The 16,039-nt window shown below is 44.9% G+C and overlaps 3 protein-coding genes across 6 annotated transcripts in view; all 3 read right to left on the reverse strand.

Annotated features, from left to right (window-relative positions):
- LOC311369688 (sialic acid-binding Ig-like lectin 5) lies at positions 1-4,022 on the reverse strand (the record flags this gene model as incomplete). Its single annotated transcript, XM_084487908.1, has 9 exons — positions 1-276; positions 613-673; positions 750-840; positions 939-1,199; positions 1,468-1,734; positions 1,952-2,203; positions 2,300-2,641; positions 3,313-3,507; positions 3,701-4,022. Coding segments are annotated over 9 exons (1,992 nt in total), but the record flags the coding sequence as incomplete, so codon positions are not given.
- LOC311369505 (NLR family CARD domain-containing protein 3-like) overlaps positions 1-16,039 on the reverse strand; it is a gene marked incomplete at its 3' end in the record, with an annotated part of 218,310 nt that overhangs the window by 130,288 nt on the left and 71,983 nt on the right. The gene's annotated exons all lie outside the window — the stretch shown is intronic.
- LOC311369527 (E3 ubiquitin/ISG15 ligase TRIM25-like) overlaps positions 3,901-16,039 on the reverse strand; it is a 24,678-nt gene continuing 12,539 nt past the window's right edge. Inside the window, exon 4 of one of the 4 annotated variants that reach the window (XM_084487749.1) lies at positions 3,901-4,120. In XM_084487749.1, coding sequence (XP_084343875.1) covers positions 4,026-4,120 — 95 coding nt within the window. In that variant the 3' untranslated portion in view covers positions 3,901-4,025. Of the gene's footprint in view, positions 4,121-6,455; positions 7,052-16,039 lie in introns of those variants that run through there. The other 3 variants (XR_014640127.1, XM_084487748.1, XR_014640128.1) reach the window with 3 other exon arrangements.

The following is a 16,039-nucleotide window of genomic DNA, read 5'->3' on the forward strand; positions in this document are numbered from 1 at the left end:
TAACATTGCTAAAGCAGGTGAAAAATGAGGAGGTCAGAATAGTGACTCTTTTTCTCTTCTGATATCATGAGAAGCTCATTCAGGGACAGCCTTGGCTCTTTGAACGTTGACCGTAGAGTAAAGGACCTCCTCCGACCGATCTGATTGGACATTGGAGCCAGCCAATCGGTGGATGTGGACGCTGGCATAGTGAAGGTCATCCTGCCGTTCTATTGGTTCACTCTGTGCTGAAGGAGCCAAGCGATTGGTCCCAGCTAAGACGTACACAGGAAGAGACTGACAGGGAGAGAGGGAGAGACAGAAAGGTCCATTAGAAAAGCCTTTTAAAAGGCTTCATGCCGGTTGGCCTTGACCCAGAGCTGGCTACCGTCGCTGGGGTAGGACCGTGGATCCACCACTCAACCACTAAATTGAGGGTTTTGCCTTTCACCTCCAACAGCATTTCTTCATTGGGCATCATCTCTTATGTTTGCATATTGACAGGGCAACAGACAAGACCACTCGCTAAAGAAAGAAGTCACGTTTCACATGTGGTTTGGGGCGTTGCCTCGGGGTATTTCCACTGTGTGTTAGTTCCATCATGGGTTAGTTAAATGACTTCCTGTGTCTCACCCCCTCCTCGGTCTCTGGCCGTCCTCCCAGCCCAGGGGCTTTTCTGGACGCCTTCTTTCTCCTGGGGAAGAGAACAGACAGATGAAGAAGCAGCAGGAGAAACCATGTCAAAGAATGAAGGGAGAGAGAGAATATACCTCATCCAGAGGAAGACGAGGAGGGCTATGGGGGATAGTAAGGCCGCAGCGGTTCCTACAGCAACTAGTGTGTGTGGTGATGGTGAGGAACCTGCAACATCCATAGGCCAGTATTAGACTGTGTGCTCAAGTCCTTAAACCTGACCCTTTGATACATCAAAGGTGTTGGTCTATCAGATGAACGATTACCTGTCACATAAATGGACAACAAGGTGGAATTATGACGTCCGATTCCATTATGCGCTCTGCAGTAATAGTTTCCTCCATGCTGGGATGAGATATGAGCGATGGTGTAGTTCTGTCCTGATTGTCCCACTGAGTCTTCACGGTCCTTGAACCAGGTGAAGTTAGCTGCTGGGTTGGCATCACTGCTGCAGCTCAGAGTCACTGAGCTGCCCTCCTCTATCTCACCAGAGGGACTTGAATACACAGATGTGTTTTTAGGCCCATCTGGAGGTCATTGTAAAAACATGTTGAAACAACATGGATTAGTATTAACGATATTGGAAAGAAAAGCTTTTAGAGCTTTTGAATTGAATACATGATGAATAAATATGTTAAATATGAGAGAACTGCTCCATATGACGTTAAACCTTTAGCATTTTAAACAGTACTCTCATATCAAAAAATAGCAGAGAGTGATGTTTGCCCTATGGGATGATTCATGTAGACGAGGTTTAGATAATTCCTCTGTATTTGAATAGTGTGTTTTACTCACATTTCACATCGATGGAGATGGATTCTGATGTTGTCCCTCTCTCATTCTTAGCTTCACAGAGATATTGTCCAGTGTTTGAAGACTGGATGTGATCAAAGACGACCTGTTGACCCAGGCCCGTCACTCTGGAGGAATCATCTGTAGTAACCTTGAACCAGGAGAAGTTAGCTGCTGGGTTGGCATCACTGCTGCAGCTCAGAGTCACTGAGCTGCCCTCCTCTATCTCACCAGAGGGACTCACGCTCACTGAGGGGGTCTTTGGAGCATCTGGTGGCAGGTGTGTTGATAACAAGTGTTAGTTAAATGTATCACAAAAGTATTATCAAACATGTCAGGCTAGTATCATTGCCCTTTTCTTTGAAGCGTCACCAAAGACAAACATCAGACTGCAGTCACCACCTCTGGCTCAACAGTGTTATTGCAGTCACAGGTAAACTGGGCCAATCAGAAACAGATGAAGTGGGATGTAATATACACATGGTACATTGAACGGTGAGGGTCTTTTGGGGAGAGCGGAGGGGTCGGTCACTTCTGACGGAGTAGGAGTAGTTCCCAGCATGCCTCGGGGTGACGTGCTCCAGAACCAGCTGGTTATTTGGTTCCTCCAACAGGGAAACGTTGTTCTGGTACCAGATGTAGGAGGGTGGACCAGTCAGAGGACAACTGGTGATACAGCTCAGTGTCACTCTCTGGCCCTCTGTCACCGTGGCAACAGGGGTCACGTCCACGCTCAGGCCTGAATAAGTAATATATAGTATATAATTAAACCACTGTAGAGTCCTAACTGTTTAATATTATTAGTATTATTGGCCGACTATATATAAAGTATTACCTGTGACGGTCAGAGTTGTACCATGTAAATCACCTTTCCATTCATGGTGATATGTTGTGAACTTGAAGCGGTACTCTGCTGAATCTGTGACTTTGAGGTCAGTGATTCTCAGAGTGGAGCTTCGTCTCCTTTCGTCAGAGTACTGAGCACGGCCTTTATATTCAGAGTCTGTTATGAGGTCCCTGGGCTGTTGATTATCTCTCCATATATACCAGTATTTATTTGATATATAGGTTGATCCATACGTTCTGTATGTGCAGGAGATGTCCACTGATGTTCCTTGCAGAACACACGTGGTTCTGGTGGTGTAGGACACTTCGTTACAACTGTATCCTAAGACACCTGAGAAAGGAATAGCACTGTTAGAGTTCTTGAAGCACTAATCTGGTGGAATTTGTAGTCTTAGTGTTTACTTTGAGAATAACTATCTGGTATAGTTCAATGAGAAAATACCAGAGTAGAAACTACAATAGAAGAAACTAAAAAGCTATACTATAATAGAAGCTGTAGTTTCTACTTATTCCTTCGGTATCACTTTACAAGGGTTAATTAAAGTCATTAACTTTAACTTACAGTGAATAACCAGTTCACTAATGGTCTAGTAATAATTGACTAATGGTGTTCATGTTAACTAAGGTATTGATTTATACATTAGTTCATATGGCTAGAATTAATTAATGTTAATTAATGTACCCATATTGTCAAGTGTTACTATTCTCTCTAAAATGTATTCTTAATAAGGGTCCTCTTATATATTATGTAATTGATTGTCTTCCTACAGTAGATTTCGCTATGTAAGGTCTGATAGAGAAACTATTCCCTCCACCACAATGTGACAGAAAATGTGTTTCTCTGATGACTTTCCAGAGTGTGAAGTATCTTTCTACTGGCTGCTCACACACACTTTGTCCATTCATAACACATGTAGTTATTATAGTTACAAATTCATAACACATAGTTATTACAAAAAGTTCCATAACATCTGCCGTCATGTCAGTGTGGAGTCGACTTACACACTAAAGGGGAATGGAGGCGTTCGTATCCTTCAACAGCGCAGGAATAGCTGTCATAGGAGGTAGGGTATATATAGAAACTTCCACTGGTACGCCGTCTGTTCTTGTACCAGATGTAGTTAGGGTTACCAGCTAGTTCACACGTGTAACCACTGGAACATTCCAGATATGGTTTGATATATGAGACCTGCAGATCTGGGTCCAAGAGAAAAACTGTTATTCATAATGGTTCAGATTACAGACTTTCACACGCACGCACGCACACACACACACACACACACACACACACACACACACACACACACACACACACACACACACACACACACACACACACACACACACACACACACAATGTTGGGTAGTCTTATAAGTCATCAGAGTATACCTGTCACTGATAACTCCACTCCAGTTGGACCAGTAAATCCTGTCTGGTTTGTTATGAACCTAAACTTGTACCAAGCAGAGTCAGTGTTTCTCAGGTCTTTGATTATCAGGGTACACTTTCCTTTACAGCTGGACAAGCTGCAGATGATCTCTTCACAGCTGTGTTCAACACGACCTGCATAGGCTGTATCACCTAGCAGTCCATTAGGTTGGTTTGCCTCTTCAGTAAACCACAGTCTTTCTACCGGGGCAGAGCGGTACTGTAGTTTGTAAGGGTATTCATACACACACTCTGGGTGCTGGCGGCGTGCGTGTGCGCGGTGATGTCAGCGTTCAGGAGGTCCACCTCCAGCCGGTCGCTCCGGTAGACGGCCCCCAGCAGAGCCCCCCTGCAGCGGGGCTGGGGGTGCCCTGACAGACCCTGAGGGTGGAGGGGGTGGAGGTCAGAGACACACAGACACCACAACAGTCCAGTGGTCTGGGGGGTGTGTGACTGCCTGCTCTAAAGGTTGTGGGTTGGATGCCAGGTGTCCCCTGTCTAACCCGTAGGCGTCCTGGAGCCAGACGGCCCCTGAGGCTCCGTCAGACCGTCCTCCTACGCGCGTCACTGCTAACAAAATGGACCCTTGTTTTGAAAAGAGGAGTGTGAGGAGATCTGTGTTCACCCAAACGTATACAACACATATTGAAGGAACACAAAGACACACAAAGGGAGTCTTCTTCTTCTTCTCCTTGATTATTGAGGCAGTTGTCAGGGACGCGGGAAGTCAGTTTGAGTTGGGGTCGCTGAAAGAAAGTATATATAACGACGTCATAATAAATGATGCGCAACATTCATGGTTTAAGTAGTAATACGGCCAGCAACATTTGACACCAGTTTTAGAACGTTTTACACTACAGACATGTTGACCACCAACATGCCAAAGCAGCTATAGAACCTTATTCAGCAACAGACAGATCACACACACACGGAATGGAGGTTTATTTCTGATCAAGACCATTTATTATTGACGCCGGACTAAAGCCTAACGTAACAATAACGGGACGGCGGGAACAGCCTAACGTAACAATTTGAACTTAATGTAAAAATAAAGAACTTTTACTAAACGTGACAATAAATAACTTCAAGTTGAAGAACACACACACACACACACATTGACTCAGTGAAGGCCGCACTCCAAAACCAAAATAAATAGAACTCTCCAAGGTGCTGATCCTGCTTGGCTGCATGGCGCACTACCAGATCTGTGACACAAACAAGAAACGTAACTTACTAAATGAACCCGTGGGCTCCACAATATAAATATTATAACCATGACCAAAGAGAGCCTGCACAGCGGCAGGAGCATCATAAGAACACTTTACCGACCTTAAGCAGACGGTAGAACAGCCAAGGTGGTCCTGCACTCAGGGGGGGTGGAAATGATGGGGGGGGGGGTTACCGTGGTGGGGGGGGGGTGTTACCGTGGTGGGGGGGGGGGTTTACTGTAGTGAGGTGGGGGGGAGTGTTACCATGGTGGGGGGGGGTGTTACTGTGGTGAGGTGGGGGGGGGCAGAGGGAGAGAGAGAGAGAGAGAGACTAAAACATTTGTTGTTTTATTTATAATTTCTGATTAATATATTATTATTCTTAAGGGTCTTATGTAACATTATTTAGTAATAAAAGGAGAATGATGATGGGCTGAACACACGAGAACATTCAGTTGATCCACTGAGTTGTTTATTATCATTATGCTTCATGAACAAATACAACAGAAAAATGGTCCCTTACATGTACACAATAAACACAAGGACGAAACAATAGAAGCTGCAGACTTTACTAATCATAAACAGGTGTGCACGTATCTTTAATAACTGAACATGTTCTGCGGCCGTTTGGTTCCCAACAGAACAAAAGGAATCAAGATTCAGTTTAAAGTCATTTACAACATGCAACATTATCCCATAGACCTCTTGGTTATTATGAATGAAATATAAAATCTGATTAGGACAACAATGATGATATCATAGTCCATAGAACAAACATGGTTCGTTAGATAGGTGGCTCTATAACACATAGGTGGCGCTATAACAAGGCCTTGAAGTTAAGTCTGAAAATTACAAATATATAGTTGCATAAAAAAACATGTGATTTACCATCAATAGGTATTTAATATATATTTCAAATTAAAAATGAGATCTTAATAAAAGCTGCTTAGCTAACCCTATGGGAGATCCTTAAAGTCTCTTCCTTTCATGGTTCATCATCATCAACTTTTAGGAAGCCCCATAAAAAGGAGGGGGAGGGGGAGAGGGAGACGGGGGGGAGGAGGGGGAGGAGGAGAGGGGGGGGAGGGGAGGAGGGGGAGAGGGAGACGGGGGGGGGAGGGGGAGAGGGAGACGAGGAGGAGGGGGAGAGGGAGACGAGGGGGAGGGAGACGGGGAGAGAGAGACGGGGGGAGAGGGAGACGGGGGGGAGAGGGAGACGGGGGGGAGGAGGAGGGGGAGAGGGGGGGAGGAGGGGGAGAGGGGGTGGAGGAGGGGGAGAGGGAGACGGGGGGAGGAGGGGGAGACGGGGGGGAGGGAAAGATGCGAGAGAGAGAGAGGGAGAAAAAAAGAGAGACAGAGAGAGAGAGTAAAAGAGAGAGAGCGAGAGACTATAACTGCCCTAGAGACACTGACGCAAAAGCAGTGTGTGTGTGTGTATGTATGTATATGTGTGTGCGCGTTTGTGTGTGTGCCCGGCCAGACGGGCATTTTTTTTTTCGTACACACACACACACACACAGAGACAGAGACAGAGAGAGAGAGAGAGACTATAACTTACACAGAGACAGTGAGGCACCATCCTCCCACCATACCCCAAACACAGGGAGGAGGTCCTCCTGGGTGAAGGAGGTCCTGAAGGTGTGGATGTGTGTCAGTGTGTCTGAGGACCCTCCTCCACCTGGGGACACTCTGTAGAAGGACAGAGTGCCAGCAGGCCGGTCCAGATACACTCCTACTCTGGTAGAGCCAGCGGAGCGGAGACGTATGACTGTCCCTATATTGTTGTACCGGGCAGAGTAACGATCATCATAACAATCAAGCCTCCAGGACTTGTTGTTCCCTCCAAGCAGGCTGTCATAACCCTTTCCTCTCCTTGTGATTCCTCTGTATGTCACTCCTATCTCAACATGTCCTTCCCACTCTACCTCCCAGTAACAGCGGCCAGTCAGAGCCTCTCTACACAACACCTGGGGCCGGTAGTCAAATCTCTCTGGGTGATCCGGATACGACTGGTACTTTCCGACCCGCGTCACCTTTCTGTTGTCCTCAGACAGAGAGAGGTAACTGTTGGCTGTGTTTGGGTCCAGTGTGAGTTCACAGGCATCTGACGGAGAACAAGACATGATGAGCTACTGAACCCTTCTGCATCATCATCATCATCATCACCACTTGTACTGCTCTATGAATGCTGGAAGCATTTGTTCGGAAAATCAGTCTGTCTAGTTACTTGACCAGATAAAATGAGACGGAGAGGTAATAAAGTCTGTCAGCACGAGGGCCTCGGATTTATTGAGTAAAGTAGCAAAAGTGATACAGGTTCATACCGCGTGAGAGATTGAATATTTCTAAGTCCCTAACAGCGGTCGTCTGGAGCTTCGCCTCCGTGGAAGTTCTGCTTCAGAAGAGCGTGAGATAATCTGTGTGGTACAGTCTTATGCTGTGTTTTCCTCCTAACGAGGTGTGTGTGCTTAGGTTGGTGTGTGTGTGTGTCTCTGAATGCTTAGCTTGACCTTGAGCCTCTGGGCACTGATATCGTTTATGAGTGTCTTCTGTGTTTCTAACCAGGTGCGAGGGGTTCTCGAGGGGTATCTTGACCCAGAGTTATGGATGCTATATTATCAGCAGACTGACTCCTGTTTTTGCGAATGTGTGGTGCATTGTCTGAGTCTCTAGCATCTCTCCATGTTGATGTCTAGCATCTCTGACATCCGGCCTCCGGCTCAGGCCTTGACCTGAAGAATAGCTGGTTATGCATGTGTTAGTTAGAACAAGGGTTAACTATATTCGTAATGTACGTGTCTTGTGGTGTGTTCGTAATGTACATATCATGTGCTGTGCTCATTAGGTTGTTTTGCCCATCATATTCACATCTTAGATATGCTAGGATGCTAAATCCGAGGACGCTCACACACACACACACACACACACACACACACACACACACACACACACACACACACACACACACACACACACACACACACACACACACACACACACACACACACACACACACACACACATTAGTGCTAGCGCTGACGTTAGCATTGAAATTACCATGGTTATTCACCCAAAATTCCCCCATTCATTTCCATTGGAAAATTCAAAAAACGCTGATTCATGCTTCATCCTCTTCAACACTTCATCCACTTAAGACATCATAACTTGGTCAAAATTCAACCGTTTACCATCATTCAAACTATTAAAGAAATCTATACATTTGTATCTTCAATAATATTGAATCAGAATTGATATAATTTATACTTTTTTCAAAATCACAGTTTTAGTTTCACTCCAGATTAGTTTTCAGTTGGTCTCACGCCTCAGCTGTTGCTCGTTGAGCAATCAGTGGACATCACAGCACTCTGGAGGAGTCTGGTTAAAGTCACGTGGTGGAGGGTAGTGTGGTCTTTGTTAGTCTCTGGCCGTTTCTCAATACCAAGTACGCAAACTACGGACTCGCAGACTTGGAAGTGCGTACTTGGCAAGTCCAGACTTCCAAGTACAGACTTCCGAGGACACGAGTACGCACCTACAATTGGAACAGCAGCGGACTCGATGACGTCAGCTCTGTTAACTGCTTTATGGCCTCATGTAGGCATATACTACCGAACAATTTAAACACATTATATAAAACTAAACCCTGGCCTCTTTCATTTTAAAATAGTATGTTAATATTTTGAATTAATAGGCCTACATATTTGTTATATATGTAAAATGTTCCTATATATAGCCTATTATTATAGCTTACATACTAATATTTTAAAACATGGGAATGCGAAATGCATCCTGGGATATTTAACGGTCCCAAGTCCACACAAGTCACCTCCGATGCGTCCTCGGTGGAACGGCCAGTTTAAGAACGCATCGAGAACACACACGGGTTTTACGACTGTACTTGACTTGATGCATACTTGGAATTGGAACAGTACTTGGGCTACGACTGATGACGTTTCACGAGAATGCAAGTACACAAGTACAGACGAGAACGCAAATTGAGAAACGGCCTCTCTCTCTCCCTCATGGACTACAACAATGGACTACAATAGTGGACGTTAGCAGTGGCGTAAGCACTGACGTTAGCGTTAGCGCTGCAGTTAGCATTGACGGTAGCATTAGCGCTGACGTTTGCATTGACGTTAGCACTGACGTTAGTGTTGATGTTAGCGTTGACATCAGCGTTAGTAATGACTTTAACGATAGCGCTGACGTAAGCATTAACGTTAGTGTTGACGTTAGCGCTGATGTTAGCGTTGCAACTAGTGCAGTAAGTCTCCGTGCTTCTCTAGCCCATCGCGCATCTCTGCAGTTATGCTCCGTTCCCACTTATCATTCCTACACTCCTGGACTATCAGCCACGTTAGCCAGCTAGCTAACTATCAGCCGGCCAAACTTTACCATCACTGGATCCGTCTGTCTCCCGGCTCTGAGTGTGTGGGTTGCTTGCTCTGGACCCAGGTGAGTACGCTTGTGTGTTTGTGGTGGTGATTGTGCCAACCCGTGACTGACCCGCTGCGTGTCTCGCTAACAACATTAGCCCAGCTGTCTGCACTGTGTGCCTCGCACTGCATGAAAAGCGGGATTTCCGTCAAAAAGCAGCACCGGAAATTGTCGCAGAAGTTCAGGTTTCGTCCCCCATGGCCCCCCTCCCCCTAATTGTAGGGGAAGCTTTAACATGTAAATGCAGATGTACTGTGAGCTATACACATGCAAATTAGCTATACAAAGGTATTAACTTCACTTTAAGTAAATCTCTGGTATAAATAGATTAGGCTCAGTATAGCCTAATTATACTCTTACATTTGAACTTGAATTGATTTATTTAATGAAAGTATGCTAGATTAATTACTGAATACACTACAGTTCATACGTTTAAGTCACCTGCTCATTTCAGCATTAAACTCCATTATAACCAGAATTACAATAATGCATCAACATTTTAAAGTTTTTTTTTGTTGTTATATTTGCAACATGGGCTTACAAATTATAATTACATATATCCCATCTTAAAATACTGCTTTCAGAAACTCAAAAACAGATTTTCACTGTGAGAAATGTAAAATGTAAATTACATTATATGAGAATGATGGAAACATCCACATCAATATCTTTAAGACATGTACAGCTTTGCAAAAAAACATGTGAAGGCCATGTATACAGGCCACTTGCAACAATCTTTTAAATATTTTCTTCTCTATTACTCACAACATAGGTTTAAAAACGATTAATTGATCCCAATTCAGAACACTGCTTTCAGTAACTCATTTAAACATATTTGCACTGGGAGGAAATGCCCAAAACTGAATAAAGTGCAAAACAAATCTGTAGTAATGATTACGCTGCCGCATTGTAGCACATTGCAAGTGTGCCAATGATTATGCGTCCACGTGCCAGTGGTGGCACGCATGCCTAGGGTTGCCGACCCCTGATGAACATTATGAATGCACAGAAATTAGTCAAGATTTGCTCAACAACTATGGGAACATTTTAGTGTTCCATGCAAACCATTTCCAATGTCTAATTAAAAAGTGATTGAGAGAATCCCAAGTGTGCAAAATTCTGTGTGAACACAATAAAAGTTGGCAGTTTTAAAGAGCCTAAAATATAAACCACAATGCTTTGTTTACTCTTTCATGGTTTAGCACACAACTAAGTGTGATTATAAGCTTTGTTTGAGAAATGTTTACATTTTTAGACATTTTAAAGAATTCAACTTCTGTAATGACTGCATATTGCACACTTGGTATTCATTCTCTAAAATCACCTTGAATTAGACAATCAAAGCCAAACACTCTCGAATCCATCCCATATGTGTTCAGCACATCTTGACTTATATTTGTACAATAATAATGACCGTAGAGCATTCCAGTTGATTATTTCATGAAGCTGATATATAATGGAATTCAATGCAGAAATGAACCGGTGACCCCAAACTTTTGGACGGTAGTGTATGTCATCAGCAATGGCCAATGTTATGTTAAAAAGACACACAAAACAATTCATTTCAACAATTAGTTTTAATCAGGCTTTGCCACAAAGGTCCCTTTGTCCAATCACGTGCGAGGTCATGGCCAAGAGTTCTTTTAAAACGAGTTCTTGTACTCTCACGTTTCATGTGGTTTTGACTTTTGATCTCTAGCTGCTACTATGACTAGTCGCCGTCTTTTTTACGGATTATCTCCTGGAACTCCTCAGCATGCGAACCCTCGACGCGAACCTTAGTGCTACCGCCAGTCGGCAGAACACAGAGAAGCGGCTGTTGAACGCAATCTCGGGCCTGTCTCGGCAGCTCAATGACGGCTTTCAACAGATGTCTGCTGAATTAAAAATAACGCAATCAAGGATGCAGTCCATGGAGGATCGGATGGCAGCATTTTGGAGAAAAGGGTCTGTACGGAAGACTCCAGCACTACCGCTAACCCTAAGAAGAGAAGGCGGGTACACCGTCCGAAGATCGCGGTAAGATTATGTTCAGTGATTGCTAGCTACCTAGCTAGCTCTGCTAAAAGTAGCCTTAAAGTAAAGCGTTTTTTTAAGTAGCCTGCCTAGCCCAAACAGCTAAAAGTAGCCTTGTAAAATAACCCATGAGCAGAACCAGTGTAAGTTGCTTTATTAAATTGTTTGTTTTGGTCTTGTGATTTACAGGCAGCTGTGCGTCGACTTCATAACGCCGAGACAAATCATATGCCCTACGACCCAGAGCAAGGGTAAGATTTAAACAATAATGCTTTCATTCTGCTGTACTCTAGATACGTGAAAGGGGAATTCCGGTGGTAAATCGGATTTAGATATGTTAAAAATGACCATAGTCTACGGTAAAGTCGTGCCCTATCCTGACCGTAGCGTTCCGAGCTCAGCAGGAGGTCGCTTTAACATGGCGCCAGAATGTTTGGAATGTTTGTGGACGGAGGGAGGACAGTGCGCTTGTCCTACATGGGGAAAGATGATGGGAGTTTGCTAAAATGGTGGAGTATGCATCTGATCCTGACTACGTTGATTTTGAGATTCACTTTCATCGATAGACTTATCGGATGGGTCTTGAATTAAAAATTGCGGCGCCATTGTATGTTGCCATTTCCTCGTTTAAAATGTTAAGAACCTTATTACACCCTAGCCTTGTAGATGGGTTAAAATAAGCGATTTATGTGCCGTATGAGTGATTAGTCAGGGGTATTTTATTCAGATGCCGACCTTAACCGTTAATTTTGTTTTCGCAGACTGTCCTCTCCTCATAACGAGTCTGTGACTACACATTTGCTCAGAGCGTTGTCTGCATGTTCAGATTTACAACATGCTGATTCTGACGACATTGTGTAAGTAACTTACTGCAGAACTGTTTTCTCCTTCCTTGTTCAATTTTTACTGTGACTTAAGGTTTTTTTCTATTCATTCCACTCTCATTTAATTGTTTCCCAGCTGCCTGCAAGACATATTATGAGACGGTACGCAGGACTTGCAGATACAGGCAACCAGACCTTGCAGTACATGCGAAAGCTGTAAAGAGTTCAGCTCGGAGTCGATCGAGAAGAAAGAGGGTAAGACTAGATAAGATCTGTTTTTGGTTAATGTGAGCAGGGTTTAAAATTAGCACCGGCCAAATGCCGGTAAAAATCTGAATTGGACAGTACAATAAATAAGCTACCAGCCAGTGGCTCACTGTTAACTTTCAACAGTTAGTGATGTGTCAATACCACATCACAATATAGACTAGAAGGTGTTGCTGTTGCTATAGCTATGAGTTAACCATTACATTGCACCATCATTGTTTTTTCTACCCTGAATGAGTATTTCTCAGGTGCATTAATAGATGTGTTTTGTCCATACGCATTGCATCGTGCAGTACTGATTGTCTTTATTTTATTGTTTTACAGCTGCTGGAAGCAAGACAGAGTGTTTTAGCTGAGGATGAGAGAGACCTTTGGGAGAGCGCCACCATAGATATGATGTCGGAAGAGGAAGATGGCATCGTTGGCGGGGTGTCGGGATGGATAGTACGGACTCCGTCCTACCGCAGCAAGGAGCTCACCGAGCTCTGTGCAAAATTGCAGTTTTTTTTACCTCACTAATTACAATGTCTACTGGCTATGTTAGCCCTCATGCAATGCCTCGCCCTCCCTCCAACAGCCTGGACTAAATTCACTTTAAACTCTAGTATTGCATGTTATTGACTTATTTTTTTCTTCCAATGTTTACATTGTACATTGTGCACTTTATTGGCCATATTTATTTATCTATTGTCGATATCTTCAATCCATCGCTACGTTGCCACAGGCCTCCCCTAATAGGTAAACATAACTACTCTAGTTAGCCCATATTTAATATCAAATGCTGGTCTCCTAACTCATACTTGCACTGTCTTGCCTTACCTTTTGCACCTTAACACACACTGGTTTACAATACATCTCTGTGCTGCTACCCATTTTTAGTTTTTAGTATTTAATGCTGGTCTACTGACTCAAAATTGCACTGTCTTGCCTTACTTATTTGCACCTCAACAAATCATACCAGATCTCCTGTACCACAGGGTTAGTCCCTGCCCTGTCACCATTATCATACTGCCTCAGCACATTAATGTGGAACTTGTTTGTCTGTTGTCTGTTACTTAGTATATTTCTCTTAGTTTCTTAATCCTTATTGTCTAGTGTATAGTATCTTTATTCTTATTTGTTGATTGTATTCCAGAAATTTCCTTTCTGCAATCCTGCTTGTTGTATGTGTATGTTATGTATGATGTATCTGTCTCTAAGCTACTTGGACCCTGAATTTCCCCTAGGGATGAAGTTTATATCTTTCTATGAATAAACATGTTCCTGGCAAATTTTCCTTTCCTCGATGGTCATTATATACAACATAATTACAATTATAATTATTAATTTAAATATTAATAATTAATTATTAATATTAAAATTAATATTATTGGATATAGGAGGAGCGGGGCTGGTTACATTTATGTGGGTTGGGGGTGTGGTTTAAATGTACAATGACCCAGGCTGACCTAGAGTGACATGTCTGTCAACCAATCACGAATGAGTTTCCTGTTTAAAAACTAGGCTTTTCATCCAATGCTGGGGAAGAATTTTAGGCAGGGCAAAGAACGGCCCAGGGTGCCAGCCAATCAAATGATTTTCCGTTTTGTTTACATCCAATCCTGGGTGAGAATCCGTCTGGCTAGCGCGGTTTCGCTGCTATTCATATGCTAATCAGGGCCATTAACGCCTCCGCGAGGGAGTCCGTATACGACGATATGCGTGACGCGACGTGGAAATTGTCGTTTACTGCCGAAAATTGGTCTGGTTTGCAGGAATTTCCGGGCGTGCAAGGGGACGGAAATCCCACTTTTCACCCAGTGTCGTTAACAACATTAGCCCAGCTGTCTGCATGCACTGTGTGCCTCATTAACAACATTAGCCCAGCTGTCTGCATGCACTGTGTGCCTCATTAACAACATTAGCCCAGCTGTCTGCATGCACTGTGTGCCTCATTAACAACATTAGCCCAGCTGTCTGCATGCACTGTGTGCCTCATTAACAACATTAGCCCAGCTGTCTGCATGCACTGTGTGCCTCGTTAACAACATTAGCCCAGCTGTCTGCATGCACTGTGTGCCTCGTTAACAACATTAGCCAAGCTGTCTGCATGCACTGTGTGCCTCGTTAACAACATTAGCCCAGCTGTCAGGCTATCCAGCTGGTGTTCGCGGGGGGAGCCTCCACTCCCTGCCAGCTCGTCAGCTGTAACCTAGCTGAGGACCGACATGGCTCGGTGGGGCTTGCCTGCCGCGCGGGTACGGTCTGGGGCAACCAACATCACCCAGTCCACTAGCTTCAACACCTGGCCCACTGCTGCTTCCACACAACTCACTGCCTCCCTGCTTCTGGCCAATCAGCTACTAGCCACCACCAATATACTACCCGGCCTTCTTTCATCTGCCGTCATGTCTCGTCTCCACCTTGGATTATCACTCCTGCTACTCCAGACTCTTAGGACTCTCTCCTCTACTCCACCAACTTCTGGCCCACTCACCTACACCGCCGCTGACCTTCACCGCCTCAACAATAACCATCGTCTCTCTGCTGCTGCTGCCCCTGCAGCCAGCACAGCCGGAATCCTCCGCCGACGCCGCTACATCCATCCAGGTTCTGGCCCCTCTCGCAACCAACACCTCCCCCATGGCTCACCCATCCACTCACTCTGGACTAACTCTCGCCCCCCCCATCACCCCCACCTGCCGTACTGCCAACCTCACTAACCTCCGTTCCCCCTCCCCTGCCCCCCCATCCATCTCCCTCGCACTGCTGAACTGTCGCTCCCTCTCCAACAAATCACCCGTTATATCTGAACTGCTACTGGACAATAACATGGATCTGCTCCTCCTCTGTGAAACATGGCAACAGCCCCTGGACTTCTACGCTCTCAATCAAGCCACTCCTTCCAATTACAGTTACAGTGCCAAACCCCGCCTCTCTGGCCGAGGGGGAGGCGTTGGCGTTCTTCATAAACAATCCCTGTCCATCACTGAACTGAACCTCAACCTCCCATCTATCTCATCCTTTGAACACCTTGCCTTCTCCCTCCCCAACTCTATCACCACTGTTCTAATCTACTGTCCTCTGAAGCCACACCCATCTTTTCTCTCTGAACTGTCTAAACTCCTCACCATTGCGTCCTCTCTCTCTTCCCGCCTCCTAATTACCGGTGACTTCAACATGAAGTCACCTGACCACCCACCCTTCCCTTCTTTCACTGCCATCTCCCCTGTTGACTCCTCCCACATTTTGGACATTATCACTGCGTCCAAGACAACCACCTGCTCTCTCGACCCCCTCCCAACGACTCTAACCAAGGCTTGCCTCCCTGTCTTCACCCCCCACCTCACCACCCTCTTCAATCAGTCCCTATCCCATGGTCATGTTCCCTCTGTCTACAAACTTGCCTCCATCACCCCCATCCTCAAAAAGCCCACCCTTGATCCAGCCAACCTCTCCAACTACCGCCCCATCTCCAACCTGCCGTTTCTCTCCAAAACTCTGGAACGCATTGTCGCCGCCCAACTCCACACCCACCTCCAGTCAAACAACCTCTACGAACCCCT

Source organism: Micromesistius poutassou (assembly GCF_964030765.1).
Source record: "Micromesistius poutassou genome assembly, chromosome: 24".
In the NCBI taxonomy this organism is placed as follows: domain Eukaryota; kingdom Metazoa; phylum Chordata; class Actinopteri; order Gadiformes; family Gadidae; genus Micromesistius; species Micromesistius poutassou.